General features: G+C 32.1%; 2 protein-coding genes across 2 annotated transcripts in view; one reads left to right on the top strand and one right to left on the bottom strand.

The window, feature by feature from the left end:
• Positions 1 to 1,284, bottom strand: part of LOC124364657 (suppressor of hairless protein) — a 31,875-nt gene extending 30,591 nt beyond the window's left edge. Inside the window, exon 1 of the mRNA XM_046820292.1 lies at positions 889 to 1,284. The gene's annotated coding sequence lies outside the window, so the exon portion shown is untranslated. The remainder of the gene's footprint in view (positions 1 to 888) is intronic.
• A 60-nt stretch (positions 1,285 to 1,344) lies between these two features.
• LOC124364655 (DNA repair protein UVH3) overlaps positions 1,345 to 16,014 on the top strand; it is a 52,381-nt gene continuing 37,711 nt past the window's right edge. Inside the window, exons 1-2 of the mRNA XM_046820286.1 lie at positions 1,345 to 2,024; positions 12,013 to 12,188. Coding sequence (XP_046676242.1) covers positions 1,937 to 2,024; positions 12,013 to 12,188 — 264 coding nt within the window. The 5' untranslated portion in view covers positions 1,345 to 1,936. The remainder of the gene's footprint in view (positions 2,025 to 12,012; positions 12,189 to 16,014) is intronic.

Here is a 16,014-nt window from a genome sequence, read left to right as displayed (position 1 = left end):
CATGTATGAATTCTTTTCTTACATTTTTTCTTTAATACTATCAAACACTGGGAGGTTTGCCCTATTTTTGATCGTTTATTCACTTTTTGTGGTAGCCGCATATTATACTGCAGTCAAATATACTAATTAAACAATTTTTTAAAGTGGTTTTAAATCATTTTAGGTATACTGTGGCTTTAAATAAAATATTACCCAATTTTTTAATTATGTACAAATTGGATTGGTGCTGCTGCAATCCAAAAGTGCACTAAGTTACGTGGAGTGCTGCGATGAAAACTGGTCAATTGAGCAAACAAGATGTAGAAGTAGTTTGATTTTAGTTCCTTGTAAAGTTAAGGCCTATTGTTTGTAGTTTCTCATCATTGTTCTTGACTTCTTGTTAATTTGTATTTTAAAACGTAAAGTAGGTTTTTAATGAAATACGATTTTATTAAAATTATTGGTTAATAGCACTATGGAAATAGATAGTTATTTATTTAAAAAATTGGTTATTTGTTGAAGGCCTTTTTATCTAACTGAATGATAATCTACCTGTCAATTGATTATTTGGGGCATCTAATACCAAGTCTGTCAAGTTTAAGGCATGGATAACAAGCTTGATAAAACTTTGAGAAATAGTCTACTAAGCTAACATCTAGCTTGTCTGTTTCCCAAAATTATTGAGTAAAGACAGTTACAAAAAAATCATAGGATTAATTCATTTTAAATTCCTTTAAAGGTGAGTCAATTTTATATAGGTAGCTTGTTTAAAAAATTCCAATAACTTATGTATTATACCTTATGTGCCTTCATAGCATAACCTATCAAAAACCGGTATATACAGAGTATAAAATCCCAGCACAAGAACTTATAGCATGCATAAAAATAATTTTACAAAAAAATACATACCATCTTATTTAAGAAATCCTCCCGAGAGAAAACTCTCAAATTCATGTATTCAACTGAACTACAAACTCACTCGGACAGAATCAAAACATTGAGAACACCTGTTCCTCCAAAGAATTTTCCGACACTGGTGCCAACGTTACAGAAGTAGCGACCGAGGACAAATCGATTCCCTCCCCACACTCACAAAGTAGTAGTGGGGATAAACCATATAACATAGAAGTCTTACTGTAGGATTTAAACCAAGGAATTCAATGAAACTGAACAGTAAATAATACTGAGCAAAAGATATTTGATTCAAATTTAGTGTATATTTCCTTTAAATTAATAAACTACGTATAAACCTGAAGTAGACGCGGGCATTTAATTTCAACCAATAAAAGAGTTTATATCCCCCCCAACCTGAACAGAACAGCTGTGTGGATAAACTGGCGTGAAGTAGTGTTGCCAACGTTCTCGCTCAGAAATCGCGAAGGATGGGTGAGTGAGTGAGTGATTCAAGTCGTATGTTATTTTCCCACGGAGGCATACACACTGTGAGAAAGAGAAAGAGCATCCGTTCCCTTCGTGTAGTACAGTTCACATTGCTTCTTATCAAATTACGCCTAATATTTTATGTTTACCTTCAAATATTTTCACAACGTGTTAAATGTTGATGATCTTAAATTTAATTTTGCTTTCTTAAGCAATAATCATATTTAAAAAATAATTTGCATTATGACAGAGGAGTTTTTTTAAGCTCTTTTTTAGAGAAGTTGTATGTGAATCGGCCTTGTAACAAGTGTTGATTTTATTGCACCATTTTGACCACCTCGAATCCATGTAGCTGTTTGAAATGTGTCAGAATAGTAGGGGGAATGCATTCTTGCTTATGATTGCTTTTGTTCTTGACCATCGACCATAAAGCTGAGAACATTGAAATCTTTTCAGATCCTTGGCAAATTATTTTGTTGTGATATTTTTATTATGAACAATGGCATAAATTTAGAGCTTATTTTGAAAAGCCGGTGATTGACTGTGCTAAGTAATGTTAACAAATTTTTTTTAAATAATGGGAGTTCATGGATTATGGAAACTTATTGAATCTGCTGGAAAGCCTGTACCAGTTGAGACTTTGGAAAACAAAGTGTTAGCTGTTGGTATCCTTTCATTTACTTTGTGTTATCATAGTAGCTTACATCATGTTTGCAAATAACTTTCCGAAACATTAGACTTAGTCTAAGAAAATGTATCATTCTTAGGGAGAATAAAGTTTTGGTACAGTCTGATGTTATTTTCTTACAAATAAGTTGGCAAAATGTAGCTTAGATTGACCCCTAGTGTTTGTCAAAAATTGTAAACAATTAATTAAAGTATCCTAGGTGTTAAGGCTCTTAGATTTGTACTTATTAACTATGCTACTAAAAATGCCAAACCTTTTAACTTAACGCTTTTTACTTTTAGCTGGTAGCCTATGCGGTGAGACTAATAGGCGGCCTACACTCTTTATTCGATTATTATTGTCGAACTATTGAATATATTATCCAAATTCGATACCTATATATGAATCATACGATACAAAAATTATAATACATAACAAAAATAATGGTACTTAACAATTTTTAACAATAACATTAACTTACAAAATAATAAATCCAACTATGACCTTGACCTACACATCAGATATATGTTACAATATTTATAAATTGTGCATATAGCAGTGAACAACCGCTTTTGTGAAGGCAGTAGCCAAACCCACATGTATATCTAGAAGTTTGTCACATAATTTCCTCTCATCTTCATCGTCATTTCCATATTCTCAACAAATTAGTTACTTCTTACTGTTTATATGACAAATGACTGTAACTAATAAGTAGAATCATAATGTTTGTTAAATCAATTGTAATATTGAATCATTCACTCTGATAAAAACAATCAAACCATTCGATTAAAACAAACGAATAAAGAGTGTAGGCCGCTTATTAAAATCTACCCGCCTATGTGTACATAGAAACTTCTGGCCTGACAAAAACAGTTTTTGTGTAAATATTTATTATATTTAGGTTATACTCTTATTGCTTTTATTTATTTAGACTATTCTTTGCACAAGATAAATACAGCACATATAGTAAACGGTAATTCTGAGTTTTTACCAGTTTGATCAACTACAGTTTGGTGTAGGCTATACTTTTAAATACGCTTCATAATACTCATCACAAAGTAAGGACATAAAACAAAACTAGCCACTAGATACATGAATTGATTCTGCAGTAAGCGATGAGAAGCTTAACCCTAGATATGGTGGGGCCAGTTAGCCTATGTACATGTGACCATGATCGCCTTCGTAATCTTGTGTGCTTGTAATTTTTAGGAATGAATCTTAATATATTTGGTACTATGGAAAGAGGAGATTCTAATGTGTCAATAGGCTATTGATAGACAATAGACAATATTCTTTATTTACATATTCATAGAGAATAGTAACAGCGTCCTTAAAACTAACAATATTAAAATTTGTATGCAATAAATTGGTCTTGTTTTTCCCATCAAAAATCTCTTTCTAGATATTCTTCAATGGTGTAGTAGGGATTTTCTAGTAGCCACTTCTTTACTTCACTCCTGAAAGCCTTTGTGTTACTCTTCTTCAGATCTTCTGGTAAATAGTTCCACAGCTTCATACCCATGTATGATGGCTTCTCCTCAAACAGGGCCATTCGATGCACAGGAAGATGAAAGTTTTCTGCCCTTCGAGTGTTGTAATGATGGATGTCACGACCTCTTGGTAGTCCATTATTGTGAACAAAGGTAACTGCCTCCAGAATATAGAGAGCCGTGACCGTCAATATTGATAAGTTGACAAAGAATGGACGACAACTGTCTCTATGTTGTAAGCCAGTCAGTGCTCTTACTGCCTTTTTCTGGATTACTAAGATGCGATGTAGGTTGCCTATTGAAGAGTTTCCCCATACTAAGATACCATAACGGAGATGAGATTCTAAAAGAGCATGATATGCTATTTTTAGCCGTGGCAGTGTCTATAATTTTTGGTAATCTTCTTATGACATAGATCCCAGTATTTAGTTTCTTACACAAAATGTCAACATGAGCTGTCCAGCTGAGATCCTTATCTATTGTCACTCCCAGGTACTTTGCTACTGAAGCCACCCGAATATTTGGCAGGTGAGCTGTTTGTTCCTTTTTGCTGCCCATAATTATCTGCTGGGTTTTAGTTTCATTTACCACTAGATTGTTATTGTGGCAATTGATTGGAACAGAGTTAATATAAGAAAACAGCTAGTTTACTCAAGTGTCACGAGCCTAGAATGTCAAATAACATTGACAGGTGCAAGTATTCGGTTTTCACTGAGAGAGTAATATCCCAAGGATGGAACCCTGTGTTATGCTATGAGTTACAGTTATCAAGTAATAGACTATACACCAATAGAGGCAGGGTCAACAGATGTGTCTTTGTAAAGTACTTTCTAGTGGGAATTAGTGCTATAATGTGTTGTGTAACAGTTTTAGACAGAAATACATATAATGATTTATCGTTTCATACCACTCAAATGGTTAGAGCAGTCGATCAAAAATTATAAATACTATAGATAAAAATTAAAGGAAACCGCATTTAAAAAATAACTATATTTATACATGAACATACACAATTTGTACACTTATTTGTCACCTGTGCCAGCAACATTGGGTTTGTAGTTGTCTTAATTTTATATTTATCCTGATTAAATTTTTCTAACTACCGTAGAAGGTTAGATGAAGAGAATTGGGTTTTAAGGGATACAACATTATTAGAAAATCAAAATTCATGACTAAAGAGAAACCACCTTCCCACTGTAGGAAAGGAAGTATAGTAATACAAACCATACTACAAAGCACTGACTGTTCAGGTCACATGGTGGTATCCACTCCCATGTAGCTGCTAGACAACAGGAAGTGATGATCATTTTAACAGTTCCCACCAAACATGCTAATACCAAAATATTGGTACTCAACAATCACCAATGGAGATTCGGAATGGGCATGGTCCAGTAGACGGAGGGGGATGCTCCAAACACAAACCCTGGAGCGGAGACGGGACTCCAGCAATGATGTTATCTTCACTGTAAAAGTGTGGGAGGTTATTTTGATTCCCAGCTGTATAAGTCTTGAATGCTTATAGTGAATAACAATTCTATTAAAACCTTTAGATGTGTCAAAATTTGTGCTCTGCTAAACAGAGCAGAACCTGTTTCACCTGGTAGAGCCCTCAGTAGTCCGCAGCTGTAGTGGAGTTAAGAATGCAAGTTGAAACACTCTAGTTGTGTTTTGATAGTTGTACCTTGATATTGATTTTTCTTAACAATGTTTCTGTTCCATCTAGATAGGACTTTAAGTTTGAAAAGGCATCAGTTTGGATTCGTCATATCGTGCCAGCAGACGATAATGCACAGAATATATATATCCTAATTCTGTTTACTTTTCATGTTAACGAGCCATAAATTAAATTCAGTAGTTCAAGTAATTAAAATCTCTATAATAGTTAACATTCTTTATTGATAAAATTAGTTATATTTTATCAAAACATCAATATTATGTTTACGCTTAATGTTAATACACTAAACTGTGTTTGTTTATTTATTTATTTCATTTCAAAATACTACAAAACAAATGAAGCTCTATTATAAAGCAGCATTAAGGTAAATATCAATTGACATGCTGTGGAAAAAAAATCCAAAATCAAAGGTGCTTAAATGACATCTCAACTGAATATAATCTTATATACTGGGTGGCGCAAAAAGGATGGTCGGATTTGAACTGCGTAGTACCAGTAGAAGGTGAGGAGGGGAAACCACTGCCGGCCGTCTGCAAGTCGGCCATTACACCCAGTTTGCCACGAGATGGCGCAGTGGACGGTCGAGCATCGTGTTTTTGCTGTGGAACAGTTTTTCAGAAATAATGAATCTTTTATTACTGTGCAACGATTGTTTCGACAACGTTTTGGTGTAGCGCGTGATGAACCCATTCCAGATCGCAGATCCATATCACGTTGGGTGACTGCATTCCGGACAACAGGGTCTGTCATGAGTGGTAAATCTACTGGGTGTCCACGTACGGCAGTTACTCCACAGAACATTGAGAATGTTAGAGCGTCAGTGCTTCACAGTCCGCGTCGTTCCACCAGGCGTCGTGCTCAAACTTTAGGCCTCAGCCGTCGTTCGTTGCAGCGCATTTTAAGCCGTGAGTTACAGTTTCACCCATACAAAATTATGATCACGCAAAAGCTCTATGATCGTGATTTTGAGCACCGAAGACGATTTTGTGAAACAATGTTGGACATTTTGTACTCTAATAATGATGTTGTGCTTTTAATGTCAGATGAAGCCCATTTCCATTTAGACGGCTATGTCAACAAACAAAACTGTAGGTATTGGCAGCAACTAATCCCAGAGAATTGCACCAAAAGCCTCTTCATAGTGCTAAAGTAACAGTCTGGTGTGGAATGTCAAAATTGGGGATTGTTTTTCCTTATATTTTTGAGGAGAAGAACGCTACAGTCACTGTGAACTTGGAACGTTACGTTAACATGCTACGTAGCTTTTTGGGGCCGAAACTGCGAGAGTTACGTGTAAATCGATATCGAATTTGGTTTCAACAGGACGGGGCCACGGCCCACACAGCCAATGACTCCATGTGTGTCTTAAGGCGGATGTTCCCCCACCACATCATCTCGCGTTTTGGAGATGTCCACTGGCCCGCTAGATCACCTGACCTCTCAGCCTGTGATTTTTTTTCTTTGGGGATACCTAAAGTCAAAAGTCTACGTAAACAAGCCCCGAAACTTAATTGATCTGAAGGAGGCAATCAGTGCGGAAATTATGGCAATTCAAGAAGAGACTGTAGTGAAAGTGATGGAAAATTTCAAGGAAAGACATGCATCACCGAGGAAGGACACCATCTTCCGGAAGTTATTTTCCGTACATGAATTTTGGAGGTTATTTCTTGTAATTGGGTGCCTGGGAGCATTTAGTTACGTAATTGAATAAAATTAATTTGTAAAACTGATGGAGTTATAGTTATTTAAAATCCGACCATCCTTTTTGCGCCACCCAGTATAACAACATTCCAGTTTTATTAAGTAAACTAACAAGATAATTACAGATAATAATTATTATAATGAACAATAAATAATAAAATATGATTCAAGATTCAGAAAGTCTTTAGTCGTGAAATGCACATCATGTACAAGAATAGTGTCAAGTAAAACATATACAGTATTAAAAGAGCGTAACATATTAACAAAACAAGTAACATTCATTAAATAATAAATCACTATAAATAGGAATAATCACTGTGTAATACCACTTAGAAAACCAACAATACAACAACATCACCCCAATACAAAGCAGAGTAACACAATCATTGAGTTAAATAAATATCAAGATTCATTATTAATTGTATTGAGAGATGAACATGTCCTTAAGTTAGTTCAAGAGAAATAGGGGAGAGAAGTTGACGTGATCATGAATTGTGTCTGGGAACAGTAAACTGAACACAAGAAAGCAACACTTTGTCTATGCCTAGTGCACAGCTGATATGTTTCAAACATTATAAGAAGTTTGGAGTACTGCATCCCAGTTATGTAATGGCCAAAATGTTTTATAATGTATGTAATAACCTTTTATGGACACTTTCAACGTGGTTGGATAGATAACTTACGTAAGGATATCAAACAACATAAGTAATCTAGACCCCACTAAAGCACAATGTAATAAATAGTTTAATACTCCTTTCATTATTGAAGGTATTGTTTAAAGTATGAATCAGACCCAGAATAGAAAATTCCACTTATATAAAATAATCCTGCAATACATATTGAAATAATACAATTATAAAATGATTATTTAAACTCTAAAGTCACTCAGAGATCCTTAATTGAAGTTTTTTTAAATAAAAATTTACCACTAATATTGCAATTGTAATTAGGATTTTTCCTAGAAAAAGTAATTAGAGTACATTTTATTTGTTCAAATTTCAGAAAAGTTTCAAATTGTCAGCATATAAAAAAAAACTCACATTAACAATATTAGATCTTTTAAACTATCGATGAACCAGATAAAAAGTAAAGGAGCTAAGTTTAAATCTTGTGGCACACGTCATTTTACACAGAACTCTTTAGACAAAAACCCCTCAAATGATACAAATTGCTTCCTCCCCTTGAGGTATGTGAAAAAAGTGCAATTATTGATTCTGAAAAATTGAAATAATTCAACATGGAGAGTAACAACAAATGATTAACTTTAACAAAAGCCTTTTCAATATCTTTGTAAATAACATCAAATTGGCCACCAATTACTGGAGTACAATTTTTTGAAAAATTTAATAAATTATGGTTGATGGACATACCAGAAAAAGCATTGTTGTTTAGAAGACAATTACTTGTTAACACAATGGGACCATTTATGATATTTAAGATATTAATAGATTTGAACACTGCAACAGGGGTGGATAACATTGAAATTGGACAATAGAAGTATCTGCCCCTTCTGGTTTTACTTTGGCTTATTCCCATTGTGTTTGGAAAATACCACTGATGCAAGATTAAAAATATGAAGTAATGATTCAACTAAAAACTCTGAACAATCTTTTAGAATGTGCAGGGTAAATTATTAGGATCAAGATATTTTTTTGGTTTAACAAATTAAACCAATTTTCTTGTTAATGAATTAGTTGAATGATTCTGTTATTTTTCTTATTTTGGGTTTAATGATGGATTAACTGATGTGTGTGTGTGTGTGTGTGTGTGTGTGTGTGTTGTGTGTGTGCATGCGCACACACACACACACACACACATCCACATCAATATATTAATTTATACATTAAGAATGAGCTGTAGTAATTATGTGTAAGATATAGTTTGTAACATTGAGGAGCTGTATGGCCTAGCTTCAAAATACAAAGTCTTTGAGATCCAAATCTGACTAAACTACATATTTCCCCTGAGAGGAACTAATGATATCAAGCTACTTGGACAAGATCAATGCTAAAATACTGACATTTCTAAGGGGACACATATTAGTACAAGGTTGCTTCTATAGAGAACAAAAAGTATGTTTTTTTAAGCGATGTGAAAATGTAGTAGGAAGTCTACATTTTAAATATTTAACAGCTAATTATTATTAATTGGAATAGATAATAAGCTGAGTTGAGATTGCAGTTGGGATAATTATACAGAGTGAGGACAACAATGGTGCAATTTGAGTAGTAAGCATGGGAGCCAGCCACACATTTCCTGGGTCTTCTTCAATGGGCAGTCCACAGTTCCCACATCACTGTTCCCACATTTATAATGCTATCACTATGTGATTATTGCTGCCCTTCCATTCAGCAGTGAAGTGGAGCAAACATGCTCTCTCCGCAAAAATATGTTTATACTCTTGTTTCTTTTGGCATTGTAGTCTACTGAAGAGGGGTTTAGGCAGTAACTCAGTTCAGTGATTATAAGCTTAATAAGAAACAATACAACAGGCTAAGTCTATACCAGAATAAACCAAAGGATAAAATATAATTAAATATTTTTTCTATGGAGTAGTCTTTTTCACTATTTGTAAATAATAAAATAAGTAAACCGTACTCATTAATTTAGTACAATTGTTGTTTAGTCTTAATTATTTACTGTTTAATGTTATAAAGTAATCAAATTGTTTCCATATTTTATAATTTAAAAGAGAGTAGACTGGTATTTTAAAACAAAGTGAGAAGATAATATAAATCTTGATAATCCTAATTAGTTAAAATTATTTTAGTACCAATATTATTACTTTTTGAAACTATTTCACTCACTGACAAACAGAAAAGTATTTAGGGTAGATTTCATCTAGCACCGGTTTTAGCTGCAAACAACTAAGCTTTATGGATTTATGACATATAGAGAGAATAACTTTATTAAAAAATCATTAAGATTTGAAAGACGTTAAAACATTATATTACATCACATTTTTACAAGAACAAAGTTACATTAAATATATCTGTCAAAGTTTCTCCAGTATAGGAACTCATCCACTGTGTAGAATAGTCATTGAGCAAGCCATTTTTCAAATGGACTCTGAGATTATGGTTGTTTCGACTCTTCAACTCATCTGCGAGAAGGTTGTAAAGATTAGCACAGACCTAGGCTGGTTTCTTCGCGTACAATGCTGTGCGGTGAAATGGAAGATTGCAGTTGTTGGAAAATATAAATACAGTTAATCACACACACACAGTACAGTACAGTTTGTAATATATAGTTTGTTGTGGTTGTTGGTTATTTATTATGTTGATAAATAAAAAGCAAATCTTTGAAGTCCATTTATACAGGCAGACGAAATCACTGCCAGGACGTAGTGAGAAACCACTGTAAGAATATCCATATCTTGAAACGTTTTCCAGCAGCTATCACGTATTCCCAATCCAGCCAATGTTCTTAATACCCTCTTTTGGAGTAGCAAAACCCTTTCTAGGTTGCCATAGAACGAGTCCCCCCCCCCCCATAAGGTGATTCCATAGGTCATATGGCTCTCAAAAAGGGTGTGGTAAGGAACTCTTGCAGTCTCTGCTGTACCAGTAGCAACAGTTCTCCTCACAGCATACAATGAACTACTAAGTTTTTTACAGATTATGTCAACTTTGTTCTTCCAAGAGAGATCAACATCCACAATAAACTCCCAGATGTTTGATGTGGTCAGTGGTTTCAAGATTAGGTGTACCAGCTACTTTATTTTTCTTTGTTCCAAATATCAGCTGCTTTGTCTTTTTTACGTTAAGGACCAAGTGATTGTTGTTGCAGTAGTCAAGAGCCATAGTCACTGCTAAGAAAAAGTTGATCTCAAGATGTTCACAGATTTGTGTGAAGATAAGATGATTATCATCAGTGTACATGAAGCATGTGCTATATGCGTTGATATAGGATGGTAATTCGTTAATAAACAATATGAATTAAACTGGCTGGGACACTGACCCCTGGGGGATCAGAGCAGGTAATTTGTAGAGACATACTGTCATTGCAATACCATATTGAATAGTAGAATTCAAATTTATAACTGTAAATAATTAATTCAATATTTATTAACTCGTTCGCTACCACACCTTACAGAAGCAGATCAGTATTAAGCTCCCACTGCATACTTGGTAGTACTTAGATACAATATAAATTGCTTTATTGTTACAAAAATCATTACAAAGTATAAATTTATGTACACACAAGTATTAACAAATTAATTTACAACAATAGTGTTCAGTGTAGTTGCCTCACTATATTCCATGTGATCACTTTATAGTACTGTAAGCCACACAGTAGTGTTTTAGTTGTGTGTGTGGTTTGTGCCATTTTATGTCCACTAATAAGCTATATTATGCAAATTTAGTCAGAATTGCTAAAGTCTTTTAATAAATTGCTTATTAAATAAAAAAAAGGTTTGAGTATATTATTAGTTTATTTGTTGTAGCTTACAAAATCAAAAAGTAAAAACCTTTTCAAAAGTAATTTTGAAATATTTATACATTACAGTTATATGCCAAACATTTGATAAAAATCAATGAACAATAATGAAGTGGTATAAATAAATTTGAATTTTATTGTAAACAGTATAAGCTGTATTTCATTTGTTTATACATACAATTTGAAAAACAACTCTTATTTAGACTCAATATAAACTTATGTCTTCGCCGGTATTGGCAGAGTCAAAAGTTATCTCTTAAAGAAATTTATGGATGAGATGAACATGTAAACGTGACTAGAAACTGTATTGACTAATCGATGAAGTTGAGAGATATTACTTGAATGTCCATTGTTTCTAGAAGAAGTTATGCATAATATACACAAAATTGCAAAAAATTGTGGACTTTTACTTGTAGAATCTTTATTTTACACAGAAAATGTTAAAGAAACACTGATGTAAAGGAAATAGGATTTATAAAATTAAACATTGACATGTATGTATAGTTTTAAGAAGAAAGTTACTAAAATATAATTATGTGAGTCATCAGTGCTGGGATTAATACTTCACATCATTACGATTCTTGGATCATTCCCTTCCTTGGTGATTGTTTCAACATTTTGCTTTTGCTATCCTCTTAGATCTGCTCACTATTGGATTGATATTCCTTAACTCCTGTCAGATGTGTCGATATGGCTGCACCAACTGATGAAGGGGTACCAAAACCCCTCAGGGTCCTCAGTATCCAATGCTTACTTGTTAGGACTCTTCACTCGAGTCTGCAAGCTGCTCTTCACTAAGGTCAAACCTGTCTTTGTCTTTGATGGTGGAGTTCCTCAACTCAAGAAGAAAACTATAGTAAGTATGTTGATGGCTTATTACGATATTTCCTGTTCAGGTACAATCTATTCAGCCATTTTTAAGCTCTTCATAAAACTGTTCTGTATCACTGAAAATATAACCAGCTTGTGGCTTTTAATATGTAATTCTTCAAACCACTTTAGGTATAATTATACATAATTTTATAATTTTAATTTGGTATTTATGGCCTTGTAAATATTAACCCTCTTGTAATACTTATATATATATATATATATATATATATATATATATATATATATATATATATTTATTTATTTATTGCTATTTATTTATAGGACAAAAGAATCATCAATGTAGAACTGTAATATATTCATTGAATACTTGAAATAATTGTAATTTACTGGACATTCCTTTCACTAAACTGGAGAAAGTAAAGTCCTACCACATCATAATAGGCTTAAATCTCTACAATAAAAGTACTTACCTTTAAGAGCTTTAAGAATAAAATTTATAAGTGGTTGGTTTTTAATCTTTTTTACAGTATACACACAAATGTTAAAATGTACCTGTGTCAGACTTGTTTCTTTGTTAGTTCTAAGCATTCTTGTTATGTATTGTGTTGAATTATTTATTTTAGTACTTGTTATGTATCACCTATAATCTCTCTTATAAAGTAATTTATGAACTTGTTGATTTAACTATGTTTTAACGTACCTATCTTCTTTAGTTATAATAACCTTTTATGCTTATTTATCCTGTTATATATTTTATTATTTATTTTTATATTATATTATTGTTATGCCGTATATTATTGTTATCAGATTGTTATGCCGTTTTAATTTTTATTATAAGTTGTTGCATTTTTGTTATTTAGCTGTTTTCTCTGTGTAAGGCTTAAGTCGTTATACATTATTATTGTTGGTAAAGGTATTGCATATGGTTTTATTAAGATGTTCTATAATTTTACATCTTATCTTATAAATAAAAATGAATCGCAAAATGTGTTGGTAAGCGCAAATCTCGAGAACGGTTGGACCAATTTGGTTAATTCTTTTTGTAAAATATCCATTGAAATCTGAGGAAGGTTTTTATGACGAAAAAGTTAAGAAAAGTTACCTGGAATATTTTTAAATTCGACGATTCATTCTGTCCCTGGCTACAGTAAAAAACTAGATAATCGAACATAAGTATAATATAGTATTTTGATCGAGGCAATATGGCATCCTAAACTGTGACATAGTAGGTAAGTGAATTTAAACAGTCTTAAGTAGGTACTTTTTAACCAAAGTAGGCATCTCGGTCCTACGTAAGTATATATATTTTTTCTTCGTCAGAACAAGGCAAACTCTACAACTATGGTAGGTACTGGAAATATCTTAGACCTGAAATATATGACAAGGACTGGAAATATACGCTTTTTGACCGAAGTAAGTTTCCGAGACCTGTGTGATCTGAGATTTGTTTTCTTGATCGGGATGACAAGGCAGATTCAGCTGTGACGTTATGTATATAATTAATTAGAACCAGAATGAATGCTCCTACACGTGCCAAACATGATATAATAATTAAGTTAAACTCTGATACTATTTACCATGAACTTAAATAATATCTACCTGATGTATGCCTACTTACGTTTTAAAATTTTTATAGGACTCCCATCATATTACATCATAATTGCTTTTACCAAGTAATATAAGGTCTTCGGTTCTAAAGATTGTGTACGAAGCCGCAGGTAACAGCTAGTTGTAAATAATTATGACATAACACATAATTCAATGTGTTATGTATATATTATAAATGTTGACATCTATTGCATGTATAATGCTTAATAATGAATAAAGATGATTGACTGATTAACAGTAAAATGGTTACTACCATTGTGTACTATCTTGATGTAGTCTGTGTCTGAAAGCTTAATATAGTTTCTAGGATATAAAAAATACTGTTACCACAGTTTAAAAAAAATTAGGTGTATATAAATTTTTACTGAAATTAACTTATATTCTTCTAATGTGCAAGTAATTTAGGTCAGTAATATTACATTCAGATTTATAATAAATACACAAGGGTCGTTTTTAAAGTATGTTGTTTTAGTAAATAAAAGAACTACATGTAACTTTCAGTTTTTTTTATTATATACAGTACATTATTGAAAGAACAACTCTTAAATTTTTTTTACATAGACATAATTTAGAATTAAGCACTTATAGTATTTAGGTACATGTTTTTCAACATATTGAATGTGCTTTCTATGCACATATCCGACCACATAAGTTCTCAAGGTACAGGGTGACTTGTCATCAAGGCAGATTATTGGCATGTTTGACCAGACCTCTTGCACCAGCAACCTCGCTTCATATCTCTTCCGCTCAATATGAGTCCAAAGTAACTCTCTTTATATATATATATATATATATATATATATATATATATATATATATATATATAAAGAGAAATTTTGAATTACCATATTGTGAAAATAAATACTTAAATGTTTTGATAATACTGTAAGAGTTTACTTACAGCATTATCAAAAACAAGTATAAAAGATATAGTGTAAAAGAAAACAAACAGGTTTCTTAAACTCGAAATGCTTAATATTTCGTTACTTTTCAGTAACTTTATCAAAAGCATGTATAAAATAAAATATAGGCAAAAAACCTTTATTTGTTTAATAATGTGTATAATAATAAAATAAAATAAAAAAATATATTTATTTATTTGTATATTATTATACAAATATAGATTATAAATAAATAAATTTAACATGATATAATAATTAAGTTAAACTCTGATACTATTTACCATGAACTTAAATAATATCTACCTGATGTATGCCTACTTACGTTTTAAAAATTTTTATAGGACTCCCATCATATTACATCATAATTGCTTTTACCAAGTAATATAAGGTCTTCGGTTCTAAAGATTGTGTACGAAGCCGCAGGTAACAGCTAGTTGTAAATAATTATGACATAACACATAATTCAATGTGTTATGTATATATTATAAATGTTGACATCTATTGCATGTATAATGCTTAATAATGAATAAAGATGATTGACTGATTAACAGTAAAATGGTTACTACCATTGTGTACTATCTTGATGTAGTCTGTGTCTGAAAGCTTAATATAGTTTCTAGGATATAAAAAATACTGTTACCACAGTTTAAAAAAAATTAGGTGTATATAAATTTTTACTGAAATTAACTTATATTCTTCTAATGTGCAAGTAATTTAGGTCAGTAATATTACATTCAGATTTATAATAAATACACAAGGGTCGTTTTTAAAGTATGTTGTTTTAGTAAATAAAAGAACTACATGTAACTTTCAGTTTTTTTTATTATATACAGTACATTATTGAAAGAACAACTCTTAAATTTTTTTTACATAGACATAATTTAGAATTAAGCACTTATAGTATTTAGGTACATGTTTTTCAACATATTGAATGTGCTTTCTATGCACATATCCGACCACATAAGTTCTCAAGGTACAGGGTGACTTGTCATCAAGGCAGATTATTGGCATGTTTGACCAGACCTCTTGCACCAGCAACCTCGCTTCATATCTCTTCCGCTCAATATGAGTCCAAAGTAACTCTCTTTATATATATATATATATATATATATATATATATATATATATATATATATATAAAGAGAAATTTTGAATTACCATATTGTGAAAATAAATACTTAAATGTTTTGATAATACTGTAAGAGTTTACTTACAGCATTATCAAAAACAAGTATAAAAGATATAGTGTAAAAGAAAACAAACAGGTTTCTTAAACTCGAAATGCTTAATATTTCGTTACTTTTCAGTAACTTTATCAAAAGCATGTATAAAATAAAA

This window comes from Homalodisca vitripennis, chromosome 6 (genome assembly GCF_021130785.1).
Source record: "Homalodisca vitripennis isolate AUS2020 chromosome 6, UT_GWSS_2.1, whole genome shotgun sequence".
NCBI classification, from domain to species: domain Eukaryota; kingdom Metazoa; phylum Arthropoda; class Insecta; order Hemiptera; family Cicadellidae; genus Homalodisca; species Homalodisca vitripennis.
The sequence above is the reverse complement of the archived record's forward strand: the minus strand, read 5'-3'. Positions and strand labels throughout refer to the sequence as shown.